The sequence below is a fragment of the Topomyia yanbarensis genome, chromosome 2, assembly GCF_030247195.1.
Source record: "Topomyia yanbarensis strain Yona2022 chromosome 2, ASM3024719v1, whole genome shotgun sequence".
Taxonomy (NCBI): Eukaryota; Metazoa; Arthropoda; class Insecta; order Diptera; family Culicidae; genus Topomyia; species Topomyia yanbarensis.
Genome location: NC_080671.1, coordinates 21873937 through 21892356, shown reverse-complemented (window position 1 = coordinate 21892356; position 18420 = coordinate 21873937). Strand labels below are relative to the sequence as shown.

At 38.5% G+C, this 18420-nt stretch overlaps 2 protein-coding genes across 2 annotated transcripts in view; one reads left to right on the top strand and one right to left on the bottom strand.

Moving 5' to 3' along the window:
* Positions 1–201: 201 nt before the first annotated feature.
* LOC131679349 (uncharacterized) lies at positions 202–17832 on the bottom strand. Its single transcript, XM_058960063.1, has 2 exons — positions 17806–17832; positions 202–2364 (listed from the first exon to the last, which is right to left on the bottom strand). Exons 1-2 carry the CDS (start codon positions 17830–17832, stop codon positions 202–204), a joined length of 2190 nt encoding a protein of 729 aa, XP_058816046.1.
* Positions 7346–18420, top strand: part of LOC131684118 (protein phosphatase 1 regulatory subunit 14B) — a 214532-nt gene continuing 203457 nt past the window's right edge. Inside the window, exon 1 of the mRNA XM_058966688.1 lies at positions 7346–7546. The gene's annotated coding sequence lies outside the window, so the exon portion shown is untranslated. The remainder of the gene's footprint in view (positions 7547–18420) is intronic.

The following is an 18420-nucleotide window of genomic DNA, read 5'->3' as shown; positions in this document are numbered from 1 at the left end:
ATTATATTAAAAAAAAAACTCTTACTGTTGACGTTTCAGCTTACTCGATTATAATTTCAGCCATCTTCAGAACTTTACAATAAAAATACAAAAAAATACAATAAATTTTACAGATCACAATTTACGTTAAAAACGATCACGACTTACATTTAACCCCATTCGCCTCTTGCTATCGCTGGGGGAAACAAATTTAAACTAAACCTACAGCGTCGTTGCCAGCGTCGTTGCTCCCTCTTCTCCTGTGAATTGCTGCGTTGATCGTAGCTTGTTGAGAAGTCCATTATACGTGCTAGAGAAGCTAGCTGCGTCACGTTGAAGATTCACAGCTCTCTCCTCTCGCAGCTTGATGTGGAGAACCTCAGCAGTCAGCCTATTGGAATCATTGTTGATTCTCTCCAATACACGCGTTCTGTTGAAATCGAACTGATGTCCACACTCTCTTGCATGCTGCGTTAGGCCGGTTATAGAGGTGCTCGTGCGAATTGAATTTTTATGCTGGGCAATGCGTTTTTCCAGAGTTTGCGATGTCTGTCCTATGTACTCTCTATTGTCGCATCCACCACACGGAATGCTGTAGACCACATTGGTCTGTTGCATCTTTGGGATCCTGTCCTTCAACATAGTAAAGATAGTGTTTTTAATTTTGTCGGTCGGTTGGTACGCTGCGATGATGTCATTCTTGCGTAACACTTTTCCTATCTTCTCGCTTAGGCAGGGGATGTATGGGATGGAAATGTACTTAGCTATTTGCTCGCCTGTACTCCTGGTTTGCAGTGTGTTGTATAGTGAGTGTACCCTCTGTTTCAGTACACGCTTTATGAAGTGTTCCGGGTAGTTGTTGTTGCGCAGGATGTCCGACGCTTCTTTTATGCTTACCTCTCTCTTCCCCGCATCAGTAAGCTTTAGCGCTCGGTCGAATAATGCGATAGCGGTATTCTTTTTGTGGGCGTGCGGACTCTCTGATGTGTAATCAAGATATCGTCCTGTTGTCTGTTTTGGGAGCCATTTTTTATCTATTCTCTCTTCCCTTCTAGTTAATAGGAGATCCAAGAACCGGATAGATTCATTTTCTTCCTTTTCCACTGTGAATTTTATGCTGTTGTGATCTTTTTCGAACTCCTGGATGACAGCATCGATCTCATTCTCCTTACCCACCAGAAAACAATCATCCACATACCTTCGATACACTACCAGCGAAATATTTTTTTGTTTCAATCTTTCTATCGCTTCTCTCTCTAGCCTCTCCATCACTATATTGGCAACGACGGGAGAAAGTGGGGATCCCATCGGTACTCCGAATATTTGGTCATAATACTTTCCATCGTATTGAAAAAATGACGCTTCTAGGACTGTTTTCATCGCCTGTTTGAAACTGTCCCATGGGATTGTTGTAATGTGTTGTAGTTCGTTCCAACGTTCCTCAACATACTCGTACACTTTGTCTACAGGCACATTTGTGTACAGGGACACCACATCCAACGAGTATAGTACACATCCCTCCGGTACCCGTATCTTAGAAATCTCTTCTGCGAAATCAAAGCTATTGCGAACATGGTACTCTGTCTTTCCCACTAAATTGTTCAATATTCCCGAAAGGTATTGAGCCATACGGTACGTTGCTGAGCCAATGGTGGACACTACCGGTCGGAGGGGGCAGTTTTCCTTATGGATTTTAGGAAGACCATAGATCCGCGGTGGTGCGCAGTTGTACAATTTAAGTCTGTATTTGGTGGCTTTGTCAATGTGTTGGTCTAACCACCACTGCTCCACAATGCTGTTTAGCCTTTTTAGCACTCTGTTCGTAGGATTGTCCTTACGCTGCTTATAAGTAGATGGGTCATTTACCATTTCTGTCATTTTTTGGTGGTACTCGGTGGCTGATATCAGGACGGTTTTATTTCCTTTGTCGGCCTTTGCAACATATAGGTCTGGGTTCTCTCGCAAGAACTTCTTGCTGCGCACTATGTCTTTGTGTATCCAATCGTTCTCTTTCGTTCGTGGTTGGTTTTGATAGTTGACGTAGTTGGATATGATGGTAGAAACCTCTGCTCTAATTTCGTCAGCTTGTGGTTTGTTCTGTATTGCTGTCTCTACATCGGCGACAAGTTTCACGTATGGGATGGAGCTTTTTGTCTGTATATTGAAGTTGGGTCCAAGAAGAAGCGTTCGTTCCAAGTAGTCGGGGATTTCGTAGCTCGTTGTATTTTCTATCCATTCCGGCTGCTGGCTGATCTCTTCAATCTTTTTTCGCTTCAGGTTGCTGAGTTTATCTATTTCAGAACGTTTTGTCTTGTTGTACACATTCGTTGCTTTTTTCTCCACCATCACTTGTACAGTTCTCCAATCTTCCTCTTTTAGCGCTATCTGTTGGAACCGAGAAAATAGTGTACTTAATTAACTAGAGACCAATATTCCTTATAATCTGATAAAAAGTAGAACATGGGCTTAGTAGAAAAAAAGTAAAAATGTACTTTTGAAACAAATTAATACATAGTATTCAAAAGTAGTTTTGCTACTACTACATTTGCCTTAAACGTGGTTTGCACGAAAAGTCACAATCAAAAAAGTAGGGTTTCCATAGAAAATGGCTTTTAATTCCTAACCTTCAGTTCAATAAATTCATTCTATCTTTTCAGTTATTTTTAGTTTGATCATAGTAAGCTGTTTTAAATTTTAATTTCTGTCAAATCGTGGGGAAAATTTATATAAACAATTCCATCAAAGACACCATGTGAATATATTCGTTGGTTTGACCTCTAGTGAATTAAGTTCGCGTTTGAAGTTTCTGGCCACTGTGCCTTGTCTGTATTTTAGTATGCACTACTTAAAATAGCTTATATTAAAAATTGAAATTGAAGAAAAAAAATTTCCTGTTTTTTTATATTTTATCTACAAAAACCTAAAGAGAAAAGAAACATTTTGAATGTGTATGCATGACGGAAAACTTATCAGTGAAAAAGTTTTTCTATCGATAACTTCATACAAGCTTTTACATTTGATACTAATTGAAATATAAAACTGTAATTTTGTTACAGACTATGATTCTAAGTGTCATTTCAAACCAAAATGCATTTAATAAAAATCTCAAGGAAAAACGAAGATGCTACATGTAAAAACTTTCACACTATTTTAAAAAATTTACCTTGGGTCAACCTAATCTCATTGGCTGTAGGAAATGTTTAGTTTTCCACACCGGTGAAACATGTAAAGTTTCATTAGAATCGAAATGGTCCGTCACCATTTTAAAGATTTTCGGGCAAATCTTTGTGAAAATCCTCTTTAATCAATTCATTTTTTCCTTTCTCATATAGAAAGGTTATGCAATCACTCTGAAAATTGTCAACCTAATCCCAGCCAATTTTTTTTTACTTTGATAGGTTGTTTGGTTGTGGGTTATTAATCCCTTTCACATACACACACCCCCGCATGATAGAATAAGTTTCACTCTTCACTCTTCACTCTTCACTCTTCACTCTTCACTCTTCACTCTTCACTCTTCATTCTTCAATCTTCACTCTTCACTCTTCACTCTTCGCTCTTCGCTCTTCACTCTTCGCTCTTCACTCTTCACTCTTCACTCTTCACTCTTCACTCTTCACTCTTCACTCGTCACTCTTCACTCTTCACTCTTCACTCTTCACTCTTCACTCTTCACTCTTCACTCTTCACTCTTCACTCTTCCCTCTTCACTTTTTACTCTTCACTCTTCACTATTCTCTCTTCGTACTTCCCGAATCACTCAATACTCTACTTCTCATTGAATAGAGAATAAGGAGATTCTTTTTTTCTTCTCTATTCCTATTTATCATTTTGATTCATTTACAGTTCCAGCAGCAAATTTTGGTACACTTATGAAATGATCATGTTTTTCATTGAAAAGAATCGAGTCAAAAATTCTCAAACGGGCCACCCAAACTAGGAGAAATCGCAATTTCGATGGAAGAAACCATTTTTTGACAGTAGGGTGATGTGCCTATTATGGCAGTAGAGCCTATTGTGACCCTATTTCGTACCCCTTGGTTTCGAACCAAGCATATGAGATAATGACACTATCGATTTGGCTAAAGCAGGTGAGAAAAAATAAGCTCAAGTTATATTCTTTATTTGTTGTGCACATATGTATTTAGAACTATCCTCTAAATCCAACTTTTAATTTAAACAAAATCACCTTATTGAAATATCTACTAATCCACCTCACTCACGTAGTGAACCGAAACTGGATGCAACGGCGCTTAGCAAAATAAACACTTACGAGCCAGCATTTACCGCCTCATATCTCGTTATTCCAGCACAAATATACTAAACATTGCACTGATACATACCTTTATTTTAGCTGGAGAATCTTTTTACGATAATTTCACTTTAAAATCACTCGTCAAACACTAGAACAGGCCTAGTGTTATAATAGGATAAAACTAAATACGGGGGTTCCTATTATTGGCATGTTTTGCTGATACACTACCACAATCAAAACCCACTTTTTGTATCCATCATACAGAAAAGAATCACCAGTGCGGCCAAACCAAAACATGAACTTGTAAATATAATGTAATGCAATATCATGTATAAGTAATCAATTACTTCAAGTTATTCAACTAATTGTTGATTGCAGATATTTTATTTTCATCTGCACATACAATTCGGATCGGCTGAAAGCAATGTGTGATGTGAAATTTGTCATTCCAGTTGCTAACCTTCGAATGGTTTTTTTTCTGCGTGCGCAATTCTGGGCGCTCTTCTACTAACAGCTGATGAGTTTCATTGATGTGCGTGATGTTTACGTTTGTTTTGATCGGCTAAAAAAAGCAGAATGATTCGTTTTACAAATCACACGTTGGCGTCCATGATCTGGATACCTAGTTAGAATCGATGCAAATGGAATATGAGGCATTGCGTTTCAACTAGATTGTTTTTCGATGAGGTGGAAATTGGCACACCCATGAGGCGATAATTGGATCGTTGAGGTGGGAATAGATGCACAGAATGGAACATTTATTTTCATTTATGCTGAAAATTGACGCAAATCTGCTAAATAAGCATTACATAGATGTTTAAGAAACAGTACACTGATACTTTATGCTGAGAAAGTTTATAGATAATATGGCTTCTTTTAAAGTTGTTCAAAAAATAGTGCGACCCTCTCCCTAATGGTGCCAAAATAGGCTCATCACCCTATTTGGCATTGCAAAATCAAATCCAGATGGATTTTGTTTATTTTGTTGTATTAACACCAACAGACTCCTTGGCCCCAATCGTGGTTCTTAGCCTAGTTACATTTAAGACAAAAACTTATTTTCTAATCGTATTTCTAGTCCAGTGAAAGTCGAATCCTGTGGCAACTCTATTAAAACCTCGCTTAAGTCCGGTAACAGCGCTGTGGCGACCGTAGTTGGTTCTCCCAAAAGGTAGTTGCAGAAGAGAGTTAGTACGCAGTGTTAGAGTGAGGGTTTGAAGATTCAGACGTTCTAAAATTGTAGTGCAATCTGGCAGAGAGTAAGCCCGAGACGAATAGGGCTCGAGAGCAGTCCCTCCGGATGCTGACAGCGACTTGTTGTGGTGAGAGGCTCTCTTTGGAAATAATGCTTGAAAATTTGTCGGAAAACAGTTGGCAAATTTCCTTAGTGTCGGTGCCTAAAACTCCATTGAATGACATACAAGATGGAAAACCGGATTCTTTTTGCTGCTCGTTCACATACTTCTAGAACGACATGGGTTTAGATTTCATTGGTCGCTCGACGTTTCGTTGGTGTCTAAAAAGGGCGCGCCTGCTTTGCAGTTTGATTTCGTGCTTGAATTGAAAGTATTGTAACCAGTGTATTTGTTTCTGTCCAAGATTTGTGAGATTTCCGCGAATAGTTTATCGAACGTGAATATGTCAAGAAAGTGTCTGTGATTTGTCTAAAAGTGGAACTCGCCATAGTTTCCAATACCCACCACCAGGTGCCAAGATCGACAATCGGGTGGCGATAATGATTCCAATGGTAGTGGGTTTCTGAGACGACGCAAAAGGTCAACGGTCGAAGGCAACAGGTCAATAACCGCCAAAACTGTAGTCAATTGCCCGGTGATCATCGAATTGAACAGTTGTAAAATTTTAAATCAGAAAAAGTTGAAATTTTAAAAAGTAAAGTTCAAAAGTTTAGGTGTCGAGTTTTAAAGAAGGAGAAACGAAGATAAAGATGATTGTTGGGAGGAGAATCTAAACTTCCAGGTAATTGACCGTCGCTGTTTAGCATAATTTAAGCCTCTATCGTTCCCCAAGTCAAAATGCCATTTGACATCCCCCATTGTGTCCGCAGGACCCCGTGGTTTACGTTATCAAACCTTTCAGGCCTAGTAAAGCCCTACCGTGTCTGCTCGTCGATTAACTACGCCAGAAACCGGGTATAACCGACGAAACGAACCCATCGAAGCTCGAGTCTATCAACATACTCAAGGGCCGGTAGCGAGCAACATAGTAGTACCAAAGCCGTGTGGAGTTGCGGAATCGGAGGACGAAAAAAAGCGGAATTGGTGGTGGAGTGCAAGGACAGCGAACTAGAGTGAAGAAGGGGCCCCGCAGAAAAGAAGAAAGAGAGGTGCTAAGGTAGGAAGTGGGAAAAAAGGAATAAAAAGTGTCGACAGAATTCAATAAAAGAGGTGTTTGCTTGAGGATACTTACCAGGTGTTCTCTTGACCGCGATTAGCCACGAGGTTATGCCGACCCTGGGGCATTGGGACAGGGTGTCGCACATTCGCTGGGTAGTAGCGATACGCGAGTTACAGTATACTCGTAGATTGTTGATAATTATCATAGAAATTTTGAGAAGTCAAAGAAGAGAGTTTTGAGAATTATTTCACGATGACTTGAAAGGTGCTCGAAAATAATTGAGGAATCTGTCGTCCTCAAAGGATTTTTTAGACGAAGTGCCTCAACAATAGTGAGAAAACTGCGAGTGATTTTAAAAGAGAAATTTAAATCACTTCGATAATTTACAACAGAAAACAATAGTTGTCTTCATTAAATTTGAAATCTTTTATTTTTTTTAGAAAAGAAGCATAAAAACTTTTGTTCTACACTGTTCAAGCAAGCCGTTTCCGTCACCGTTTGCTAAATGTCAAACGAAAGCTCCCAGTATTTAACGAAACCCCCAGCGAAAGCCGGTGCATAGTAGCCTGGTCGTCGCTTTGGATGGAGGCGCATGCGTCCTTATGATGGTTGTGCGTGTGCAATGCATGCATGGCATGCATCATCCACCTGTCACTGTGTTTGTTTGTCGAAATGGGCGGCGGAAAGAGCCGGAAAAGTGCTTCAGCATAAATATGAAAGAGAGCCAGACCGTGCATTGTTGTTGCCGTATACGGTGGTGAGTGTAAAAACGGGTGAGTGATCTCGGGCTAGGTTGTCATAGTTGCAGTATCCTTGCGGTGTGAACTTTGCTGCGGGCGGGAGCATAACCGATCAGAGGTTAGTTCCGTTTTGTGCAGTTTTTTCGGTGATTGGACATATCGTTGTGTAATGAGTGAATAATTGAAGTTTGAATGACGGCTTTGTTCAACTGATCAAGTGAGTAAACATTATTTCTATTATATAGTGTGGAAACTAACATCCGTTCGACATCGATTGTGCAACAATTAAGCGGATGAAAGCGTCCGATGTGCTGCAAAAAAGCCAGTGGAGTTCAAAGTGGCGGAAATATGATGCTAATATAATAAGCGTCTATTGTATTAAAGCAGACGGGGTCCTGCTTCTTCGTGGGATGGGTGAGATTGAGTGACTGGAGCGATAATGCTTCGCACACGAGTCGCTATTGTTTACCGGAATGTATTGGGAAACTTGATTGCTGTTCCGGTCAGGTTTTCCCCTTCCGGATATTTATTTGTTCTATTGTCCAAACTGGAGGAATTCTTCTGAAAAGTAACAAATTCCTACACAGACGACAAAGGACGTTTTATTTCTTACACACACATACACTAACGCTTATAGTTTACAGTCGGTGCCGAAGCGTGATTGGAATTTTTGTAAGCTGTACGGTATCGAGGGATGGGAAAATCGATTATTTCTGTCGGGATTCTGGTGCGCATCGGATAGAGATGCTGTGATATCTGCAAGTTGGAGATGACAAAAGTTTCGGTGTTTCGGTAGGTCAGAATGTGGTACTTTGCTGGTGATGCCGAGCTGTTGCCTGTACATGAGATCCAGACAGGTGTGCCCTTTGTTAATGTTTCACTCAAGCAATCAGAGTGGGCTGGTTATTCGTTTCACGAAGAAAAGGGTAACCACGAATAGATGAAGGGTGGGGTAATCGCCAAGGTGGTCGTCGTGGGTGGAAATCATCTAGGATTTTGTATACACCGTCAAATAGATTTATTTTGACAGTGCCATTTAAATTAGGCAGTTATTGTTTAGCTGGTTGGTGTATAACATGTATTTATTGCTTTATAGACAAAATCTAACGACTTATTTACTGAAAAGTTAGAGGTTTCCTGTCTCGAAACTAAGTGGACAACCCTTAAAAAACAAACCTTCTCTTAAATGTGATTCAAACAATTTTGTATCAAACAAAAGCTGACGCCAGCCACCAAGCCTTGCTGCTGGCCCCCGAAGTTGGTGCTGCAGCAGCAACAGAGATCTTGTAAAGATCGATTCGATGGCCGTCAAAATTGAGAATCATTTACAATGCTCTCGCCTGGCCTGCTGTTGCCATTCATTGTAAATGCCCCCTACGGGTTGCTTTGGTCGATGCATAACCTATAACCATTTATTATAACTTCCATTCGCACATCGTTGGAAAGAATAAATCGAATAAAAATCATTCGCCGCACATGTTTGCTGTGCAGACTCGGTCAAGATAATGCGAACACAAACTCGTGGAGTCTACGGTGAGCCTCTTTCGCTTCGCTCTATGGTTTTACTTACGTATAGATGGAATAACCTATCTTATCTTACAGTCGAAACTACAACTTAAACAATTATGTTAGCATTGACATTTCACGGATAAATGTATTATGACAAAACTTAATCTGGCAATGGGATTGTCGTAGGAAATGTAGGGCATTTTCATATCAGATTTTTCGATTCAATTCAGATAATATTTTGTCAATAAAAAGTGTCTTTTACCGAAATACCGAATTGTCCCAGTCTACAGTACCAAATTGTAAAATTCTCCATAAGGTTAACTTTATTAAAGCGTTAATGAATTGATTCATTTGGCTAAATGCACAAAACCGTATCCAAATTGCCCAATCTCGTTAGACATAAGCTACACCTTACTGGCGTGAGTTTGAGAAATATTTGAAGGTAAAAATACTATGCGTTAGGCCAATGCAAAACGGTTTACATGCCGCAGCACCATTGTAGTGTGTTGATCGTTTAGAGTTGATAGGCTATTTTGGGTCGTGGATTCACACAGAAACTGAATGGCGTTTCTTTTTAGCAGGGTCACCCGTGTCCAAGGCGTATTCAGTCAAGCAAACACAGCTGCGGTCACAGTGGGAATGGTAGATAGAAAATTGTGAGAAGCAGTAAATGGTGCAATCCAGTGTAGTTCAAAAACTGTAGGTAACGGTGAAACAAAGTGCAAGGAACGCTGATTTCGTCTTCCAGTCACCAGTCAGGTTCATTATTACGAATATCGTTTGATAGGCCGAAGGTCGATCGAAGCTGTTAGATTGATACGGATTTTGTAAATATTAAAGCGAACCTAGAGCGACTCGAAAACAAAAACGAAATAAGCCTAAGATAATAGATTTTCTCTAGGATTCGGCAAATGCTTTTATTTGAAGTACTTAATACGGTTAATATTATTGATGCAGCTGGATATACAGGATGTTTCATTCATAAATAACCTCTCGAGAGGTGAAAGAAGATCATATTTGAGGAGAAAAAATCGTTCTACAATATCAACCTTAACTGAGTTATTAAACTTTTTCTGTAAAAAATTTGTGTTTCTTTAAATATCTCTAATTCAAAAAGTATAATTTGTATGTAGTTCCATTGGGAATTTTCTATTGAGTGGTGTCCTCATATGCTTTATTGATACGTTTCAAATTGTTTTCAAAGTATCAACATTGCTCGAACCTATTAATATGAGTGGTACAATTCATTTTAATGTTAGTTATGTGGCTTGAAGGTTGCCTTTGCGTTCATAGTTTGTCGGTAAACTGAGGTTTTTAATTTATTATTGATAAATTGAACTATTGTATTCATATTTGAACTGTACAAGAATGTTCTACTTCTGTTAAGCATATTTTGATGGCGAATCCCTCATCAGGGCCGGCGGAACACTTGGGTAGTATGGGTAGTGCCACCCAGTCAAATATTGCCAAGGGGGGAATTACCCACTCGAAAGTTTGGAGCAAACCAAAACCTGAGATTAACCAAGTATGTGCCTCGCGCACAAAATGCATGCGTACATCAATGTACAACGATTTCATATTTTTATTCAGTTACAAATTTCCTTGCTTTACAATTTAAATTTCTTGAAAATAAAATCCCTATAATTAGGATTTGTTTGAAATTTGAAATTATTTTTTTTATATTTCTACTGGGGAATACATTTTGACACACCTGCATCTTAAAACCATGTGTTCAGATCGATATACTATAAATATAATTGCGATTTTAGAAAATTTAGAATGACTAGATATACAATTTGTAATTTTTTAACAAGAATAATTATTTGATTAAAAATTGAAACAAGGAGAAACACTAGTAGGCTTATTATAAGGAAGATAAAAGACATTCACAAGAGGGGTTGATTCGAACAGTGCCTAGCCACCGGACGAAATATTGTTTCTCTCGTTAATCCGTCGACGAATCGGTGCCAATACACGCGTTTTTCAGCTTTCATCAAGTTTTTCACGACGCGTATATTCGGAAAAATTCACGCGATCGGACATTCATTGGGAGACCGTCCATGGTTGTTCGCGCCAGGTACTCGTTTCTTCCTATGAAGTCTATCTATTCCAAAGCTGTTGCTGTTGCCGCGTCGGAATAACTAGAACAAAATCCATAGTGATATTTTTTTTGTGGCGTGCGTCCTGTCGCCTCGAGTGTGCACAACTTTAATCGTAGTGTCGAGAATCAAGTCAGTCAAAACGGTGTACGCTTCCACTCAAGGAAGCTCTTGTTTTGATTCGATTGTTTCGGATATAGTGGACGCGTAGCTCTTTCAATTAGTACAACAATAAAGCTAACGCGTTTGACCTCGCTTGACCGCGCTGGTGGAGTAGGCATTCGTATCATAACCACCGTATTCTAGATGATCATATTGAAATCCCTGCGAATATAATGCAGTAAGATAGATCGGTTATCATTGTGAATACCGTGAATACCGGGGAGTTGAAGTCTTCTAGAACCAGCTGAGGTGCGATGTTTGTGGAAACAATGTCAATAAGCCTTTGCCTTTGATTCGGACTTGACAAGCGGCAACTTCAATACCTGGTACCGAGCCAAGGATAATCCGATTAAAATAATAGCCCGTTTTGATCCCCAAAAAAGCTCCTCCACAGCATTTTCTCGGCACAGGCGAATAATGTTAAAATTGGGGAAGATCTACGTCAGAAGTTAACCATGCATTGTGTATAATTTAGGTAAATAATAAGACTGAAATATAGAGACATTTGGAGTTTTGGATGTCCCATATGGACTTTCCGAGACCATGAGCCACTTATTTCGGTTTTGTAAAAACATTCATCAAAATACAGTCTTAGGTCTTTGCGAGGAACCTTAAGAGAAGAAATGATTCTCCTCTTTATAAACTTTATTTATAAACTTTATAGGCACATAAAGAGATGTTCCCTGAATAGGATTGTCAGAATCTCACACTTTAGTGAACAAGGGAACGTAGAAATTAGTCGTAATCTGTGGCGTAGCCCTCTTTAGCATTTCTTCTGGGAGCGTTCCTAACAAAAAATGTTACAGTTTATCCCCATATAAGTTATATGCGGGATATGTCGACAGTTCATTAGGAGTCTCTTCACAGAAGAAAAACTTTTCATGAGTTTCACCGCATTGTCCACACCGTGCCCTGTTTCTACAATGGGTAACTCTGTGGCTCATTGTTTGCAACGACGGCAGTTTACTCCCCGTGGCATAAAAAGGCAAACAGGTAGAAGAGCCCCGTTTAAAAGAAAAAAAATTGGAGGAACAGATCCGCGAAAGGCTCGAAATGAGGCTGATGTAAAATTGATTGTTTTCTTGTACTCCTCGATTTCTGCTGAACGCAATTACTTGCATACCAGAGTTTTCACTGACTGAAGCAAAGGGTTCTGGAAGGAGCCTTTTTTATTTATTTTATTTTATTTTCGTCAACCATATGCAGACTACATAGAATGGTATTACAATAACTAACCAATACCCAACCCCATATTTCATAATTAAGGCCCCTCACGGTGACTACACCATCAACCTCTACGTCCAGGTCGGGTACGTAGACGAAATACTTCTTCGTACATGGTCGAGTGTTGTTTTGTTAAATCACGCCATATTTCGTTGATGTTTAATAGCTTATCTTCGGTCCGAAAGTAGACCATCGAGCGACCGGTTGTATTAGATGGATATAATTTGTATCGAAAAGGAGATTTTTCGGCATTATTTGTGTCAACGGAGAAATACTTAAATCGACCTCCATTAAGCCTGAAACGATGTCAGTCGTCGTGCGGGCTTCAGTACCCGCGAAAAGAAGATTTTATCGCAAGGAACGGAGAATTAATGCGACGAAAGAATGGAGTAATTGGTACTTAGCTGTGGCACATTTGGAGTTCAGTAATCAACATACACATTTTCGCTGAGCCGTCGGTCATACAACTCGTTAACAAAGCGTTTCCAAATGGCCGCCAGCTATTATCATGGCATTTTCATTTTCACTTACACTCGCCATGTCTGAACTTTCGTCAGTACGGGTAGAAATCATTCCGAATTTTATTACCCACTGCACTGGGAAAAAAGTGTTCCGCCGGCCCTGATTAGACATATCCAAACAAGAAAAAAATCAGACGTTTTCTCTTGTAAATACGTCGAGTTTCTGAGCTATTGTATACATGAGATGGTTTCTTCTTCTTTTTGGCCACACTCTACTAAGGAAAACTAATCGACCCAAAGAATAAATGCTTCTAATGTAAGTCGAGCTGTTCCGTTGAATAAAATACTTTTGAGTTATTTGAACTATACCTAAATTAGGTAAAATTTACTTAAATTTGAGCATTTGAGCCCAAGGGTGAATATAAAAATCCTAGGAATGAGTTGTGTTTTATGTCGTGGCTCAATGGAAACTATCTTCAACGTTGTTTACCTAAATTTATCTTATGCAATGATTAGCCCAAAATTGAGACAAAAAACCTCAATTTTTGATATTTTTTAAGTGCTTCTGGAATACGGGGGCCGAAATTTTACCCGACTATAAAAACGTGAATATTTTGTGCTGTTGGAATGAAAATTTGCGCAAAATTTTTGTACCTAACTAAATGCGTGGAATGTACAATTAGTAAGAAATAATGGGAATGATGGATTATGCGAAAGCAGTAAATATCTGCGGCATGATTGGTCCGTACTATTCGACCGAGCGAGCGAGCGTTGCTAGGATGGCCTCTTTGTCATCTATTTAACTGCGAGACATTTGAATAAGAATTAGAATAGCTCAAAAGAAAATGTCGTCTGTTTGCGTTTTGGCGTCGTAGCAGCTGTAGCATATTTACAGTTGCTCGTCATACCGCTCGGTGGTTAGCCAGAGCCGTCAATATGGAGCACATAAGACAGGAACGTTAAATATATGTTCCACTTATCCGCCTTGTCATATGTCATGTCATAAGCTGCTTATGAGTAAGTTCACATTGGGATCAAACGAATATGTGAACAAGTCTGAATTTTTGAATTTATTTATTTTGGAGGACAATTTGTATTCACCATACACGCATATGGCTTAGCAAGAGTTAATCAATCAATATTGATAAATATTTTTACTGTCAATAGCTATACATCGGGACGCTGGGATATATTTATTTTTATGTTCGCGTGTGCGTTATGTTGACGAGTTGAAAGTGTGGTGGGTGGAATGCTCATATGATAAAATATTTCTGGAGAATACCTATGTAGCAACATATGTTTTATTGGTACACCGGATCGATATTTGGGGTTTTTGTGATGCGTTTTGACATTAACTTATCTCCATTAACTGAGGCTAGTATCACCTATGTAACGAAGCTATGTAGCGCTTATAACTTCGCTATTAGTCGATAGATTTTAGATAGATTAATGTTGAACACACGCTATTCAAGAAACCTGATTTGAATATTGTTAATAATTTATTTCCTGTACGGTATAAAAATTCTAAATCGGAAACTTTGTAAAGTTAACGAAAGTAGGGTAATTCCATTCCATTGTAATCACGTGAGTTACAAATATGTTGATAGTTTTAAAGTGCATATTCCAGAACACTGAACGTGATGATAATTTTTAAAAATTTGGTAAATAACGATTGAGTTTGTTATTTACCAAATTTGAAAAAAGGCACCCCAAACGACTTACTCGGAGATTTCGATGACAATTTACGGCACAAGTTAGAATGGGAAAACTTAATACTACGTTTACTTTTTACATTTTAACGACATTCAATTAGGGACCATTCATAAATTACGTAGCGCTTTTAGGGGGGATGGGGTACGACAAGTTGTGACAAGTTGTGACAAGTTGTGACATAGGGGGGAGGGGGTGTTAACTAGATCGTTACGTAACATGTTTTCATCGAAGAAATTTTTTTTTTCTTGGAATTTGTTACGTAACAGGGGAGGGGGGGAATGGAAAAATTTGTGACAACCTGTTGCATAGGGGGAGGGGGGGGTCAATTTTGGGCAATTTTTGCGTTACGTAATTTATGAATGGTCCCTTAGCTAGAGATTACTGGGTAGGGAAAGTTATGAAAAATAGAGCCATAGTACTCAAGAGTCAAGTGAGAGAAAGGATGTGAAGTAAACGGATCGGAAAACTAGAAGTGGCAGGGTCACTACTACGTTTACAATACGAGTTCAAACGTGTTTAACGCTATCTTGATAACACGTTTCTTGTTGCTAATTATTAAAACTTGTTTTAACTCTGTAGTGTGAACGTAATTAACTTCTTTTTGCCTTTCTCATATAGTAAGGTTATGCAATCACTCTAAAAACCGTTAACCTAATCCCGGCCCGGAGGCCCGCGTGTCATATGCTATTCGACTCAGTTCGTCGAGATCTCTGTGTGTATGTATACGTGTATGTGTAAAAAAATGTCACCTCTGCTTCTCAGAGAAGGCTGGACCGATTTACACAAACTTAGTCTCAAATGAAAGATACAATTTTCCCATCGGCTGCTATTGATTTTTGTATTGATTGGACATCCGGTTCTGAAGTTGCGGGTGGAAGACAGCAAAATCCCATATAAACTGAAATGGGGGAGTAAGGGAAAATTTCAAAATAGAATTTGCATTTTTGATGCCAAATGATTTTAAAGTGCATGAAACGTTGAGATTTGATGAAATCACGAAAGTTTTTTTTGACGAAAATTGACTTTTTTGGATTTTGGCACATTTTAGCCTTTCTCATATAGAAAGGTTATGCAATCACTCTAAAAATCGTCAACCTAATCCCGGCCAGGGCCAAATTTTTTTTTGACCTATAAAGGCTTAGGTAGGGGTATGAAATGAGGGGTTGCTACTTTAAAATTAAAACTAGTTAAAAAAATCCCCGAATCCGCTGCTGGTTTCAAGCGATGTTTCAGTGTCGACATATAGTATCTCAAGATCTTGGCTGTCGATCCATTGTATGTATGCGAAAATCGTACTGAATATGTAATATAGGGGAGAGTGAGGACACTTGATCCTTGGGGATATTTGATTCCCTTGTCATATCTCATAATCTATACGCATAAAGTTATCACAATATTAAAAGAAAATGAAATATTTGGTCGCTTATGATGTTTAAAAAAACAATCTGATGTATTACATTTGGTTTGGAAAAGTTATATAATATTTTAGAAAATATGTGTTCAAATCCATCTCGAAGATCTTTTCACAAATTTTTTGAACGGTTGTATGTGATCGTCGAAGTAATTATATTGGAATATTTTCAAGTACGATTACTTTCTAAGGGCTTTTATCTAGAAAAACACGTTTTTCGAATAAAAAGTTTCACAACACATACATAAAAATTTAAATTTTGTTCACCTCATACAACAGGTATCTTTGATCCCTGTAACACTGGGTACTTTTGATCCCTATCATTAGTTCTCCAAACACTTTCGAAATGTATAGAAATAGAAAAACATCATTTTCATAATGTTCCGGCACCTTTAATTGATCTAAAATGTTTTTTTCCGTGAACAAATATGGTTATTGAAGATTGGAAAAGCAAGTTAAACAGCACTGATTTGCCTTAAATACTTGACTTGACTTTCTACTGTGGTTAAAGTTTGTCGTGCATCTAAAAAGTTTGTCTTATTAATTAGTTTGTCAGGATAGGTGATTAGCTGAATTTTCGTGCCTAAAAGTCATAGTGTGCTTTGTTTCTTCAGGCCTAGTAGGCGGGGGACCAAGTTTCGTTTTTACAAAACGTTTTGACATGATTTTCAAAACTGTTCATATTACTGACATGATATAGTATTCGGATTTGAACATTATCCATAGCTCTTACAAAACGAATTGACTACAAGCTGGCGAACTTTGCAATTAAAATTTTTATTTCATTGAAAAGTCATGAGAAAAAAACAAAAGTGGGATCAAGCGTACCTACTCTCTCCTACATTTCCATCATGTATTGAACATAACCAGCCATAGAATCGTAGTTTGGATAAATGAGAATGGCACAATTGCACCACTGAGTGGATTAAAACAGGTTTTTAATTCGTTTATTTGACGCGGTTCATAGCGATAGCTTAACGGAGTCGTGGATCTTTGATATGTTTACAATATGTAAAATAAGCAAATAAAACAAATGTTATTGATTATCTGTGGCGGGGAAACGTTCTCCAGCTCGCTTACTGCGTCATGGGAGTCATTCAATTTGCTCGTGTCTTTCATGTCAAGGTTATCATCGTTAGAGCTGTTCTTTGTACCAGCCATTAGATGTTCTTCTCTGCTTCTTGTACTTACGAGCAGAGTTAAAAATAATCGAAGCTCTTTTTTGACGGCTGACAATTAGAGCTTCCATCCCGGGAATTTATGCGATACGATTTTTTCATTCAAGATTACTAAAAAGGTGCTTTACATTAAATTGATTACATTCCATCGTATTAGAACAACGAATTCCAATTTTGGACAGTAACTCCAGCAGCTGCGTTTAGTCCCAAACGTAATCGTAATTACCAAAATTTGGGTTATACATATAGCCAAGAAAAATCATCAAAAGAAGTTGATGTTGCGTAACCTTATTGACGAATTATCGAATGATTGAATGATGCGTAGGCCACCAAATCGCCATTTTCTGACAACTGCCTTTAGGACAGATATACATGCAATCAAACGGGTTTGAAAACTTTTCAATTTATTCTTTTGTTTTCAAGAAAATCATTCACCTTTTTATTTTTGTTCTGTATTCCCGGGATCCCGGGATTTCCCGGGAAATTTATTATTTATTTCCCGAATCCCGGGAAGCTGAAAACCGTCGGAAAATGAAAGCTCTACTGACAATGAACCTGATGCAACTCGTGGTGAATAGAAAAAATATTCATTCAAAAATCGATGTTATTGATTCAGTTGAGTATCTTACAATAATATTCATTTCACTAAATATCTTGGTAAATGTTATCAAATGCTGGTAAAGCATATAAAACAAGAATTTCACTGTGCCAGGACCTACTTTGATGCATTTGATTCGTTCTTGCATGTTCGCTTTGTGCAATATTTGGAGACGAATGAAAACCTGCATTGAATGAATGGGCAGCTGGTTCATTTGACGTTTTCATTAGCCTTACTGAATATTGAAGATGAATGCGGCTGAATATGATCAATTTTCATTCAATGAATTCGAATATTTTTAACTCTGCTTACGGGGGACCAGTGTAAACCCGTCACCATTGTTGTACCGATGTTGCTTACAGTTGATATTGGAGTGTTGGATATTGTTTTTGCGGTTGTTATTATGGCCTGAACAGCCATTACGAATTTAGTACTTGTTTGTTGTACAGGCATTGGTATTTAAAACCCGGTTTTTAGGTTGGATTGCCGTAGATACGTTGGCATTCGGTTGAAATGCATTCTTCTCTACACCTTCAGCGGAAGGTTGTCTATGGTGCGTTGTTTGATTACAATACATGCACGTGGGTGCAGAGAGTAGTTTGTTTAATAGTAGGTAAACAAGAAAACCGTTGGAAATTCACGGTAAAAAGTCTTTCTCACTATCAGGTGTAATGGATTCTACTTCTCCGTATTGCGACATATATTTTGCAACTTGCTCAGAAGGGGCACGCGGTGA

Excerpts from the sequence above, each read along its gene's own strand:
- LOC131679349 (XM_058960063.1), bottom strand. The coding sequence starts at position 17,832 with ATGCAAGAACGAATCAAATGCATCAAA. Across the intron at positions 2,365-17,805 it reads AACGAATCAAATGCATCAAA|ATAGCGCTAAAAGAGGAAGA; the intron begins GTAGGTCCTGGC and ends CGGTTCCAACAG.